We start from the raw sequence: 962 nt of genomic DNA on the forward strand, positions 1-962 counted from the left end.
TATTATTTTGGGTTTTATTTGGAACAACTTTTTTACTACTTCTTAAAGCAGCTTTATAGTACAAAAATTTTAATTTTTTTACTAGAAAGCTGCTTTAAGAATCAATAAAAAAACCGTCCCAAATGAAGCCTTAATTTTGAGGTCATGTATTATTTTAAGCCATAAATTTGTAGAGATATCATGAGGCATGGCTCTAAACTTGGCTTCAGCACTTGATATAGGAAACACTTTGCTTCTTCCTCATCCATCTTACAATATTTTCGTTAAGGTACAGTAACTACATGTCGATCTTCTATCCCTAGTCCAACCAACTTAAACTTCATTTATATAGACTTATAGACCAAGTTTTTTTACTGGTGTAGCTTTTAGGTTTGAAGGATCCTACAAATTACTTAGATATTTCATGAACAAGTAGATTGAACAAGTTGGCTGCTGCTACTGCTAATGATGCTTATTATGCTAACTACTTGTTTTGTTCTTGGTAGCAATATGCTGGGATCAATGGTTTCCAGAGGCTGCAAGGGCTATGGTTCTTCAAGGTGCAGAGATACTGTTTTACCCAACTGCTATAGGATCAGAACCACAAGATTCAGAACTAGATTCTCGCGAACACTGGAAGCGAGTAATGTGTGGTCATGCTGGAGCCAACTTGGTAAGTTAGCTTCTGCTATCAAAAAATAATAGCTCTATGTGCCTCGCCGAATAATCTCAGACAACGGCACAACATTCAAGAGTACAAAAATTTATAAGTTCATTGATGGGCATAAAATTGATTGGCGATATTCATCAATCTTCTTCAACACTCTAGCTCACCATTTCTAAAATCCTATATGCTTCCAGGTTCCACTTGTAGCCTCTAATAGAATAGGCAAGGAAACCATTGAAACAGAACATGGTGATACCACAATAAAGTTCTATGGAAATTCATTCATAGCAGGTATTTCTATTGCATTCTCTTTTCA

General features: G+C 35.6%; 1 protein-coding gene across 1 annotated transcript; it reads left to right on the forward strand.

Annotated features, from left to right (window-relative positions):
• Positions 1–472: 472 nt before the first annotated feature.
• LOC110116353 (N-carbamoylputrescine amidase-like) lies at positions 473–948 on the forward strand (the record flags this gene model as incomplete). Its single annotated transcript, XM_020849897.2, has 2 exons — positions 473–652; positions 841–948. Coding segments are annotated over exons 1-2 (234 nt in total), but the record flags the coding sequence as incomplete, so codon positions are not given.
• Positions 949–962: the final 14 nt, after the last annotated feature.

This window comes from Dendrobium catenatum, unplaced genomic scaffold (genome assembly GCF_001605985.2).
Source record: "Dendrobium catenatum unplaced genomic scaffold, ASM160598v2 original_scaffold_38065, whole genome shotgun sequence".
NCBI lineage: Eukaryota > Viridiplantae > Streptophyta > Magnoliopsida > Asparagales > Orchidaceae > Dendrobium > Dendrobium catenatum.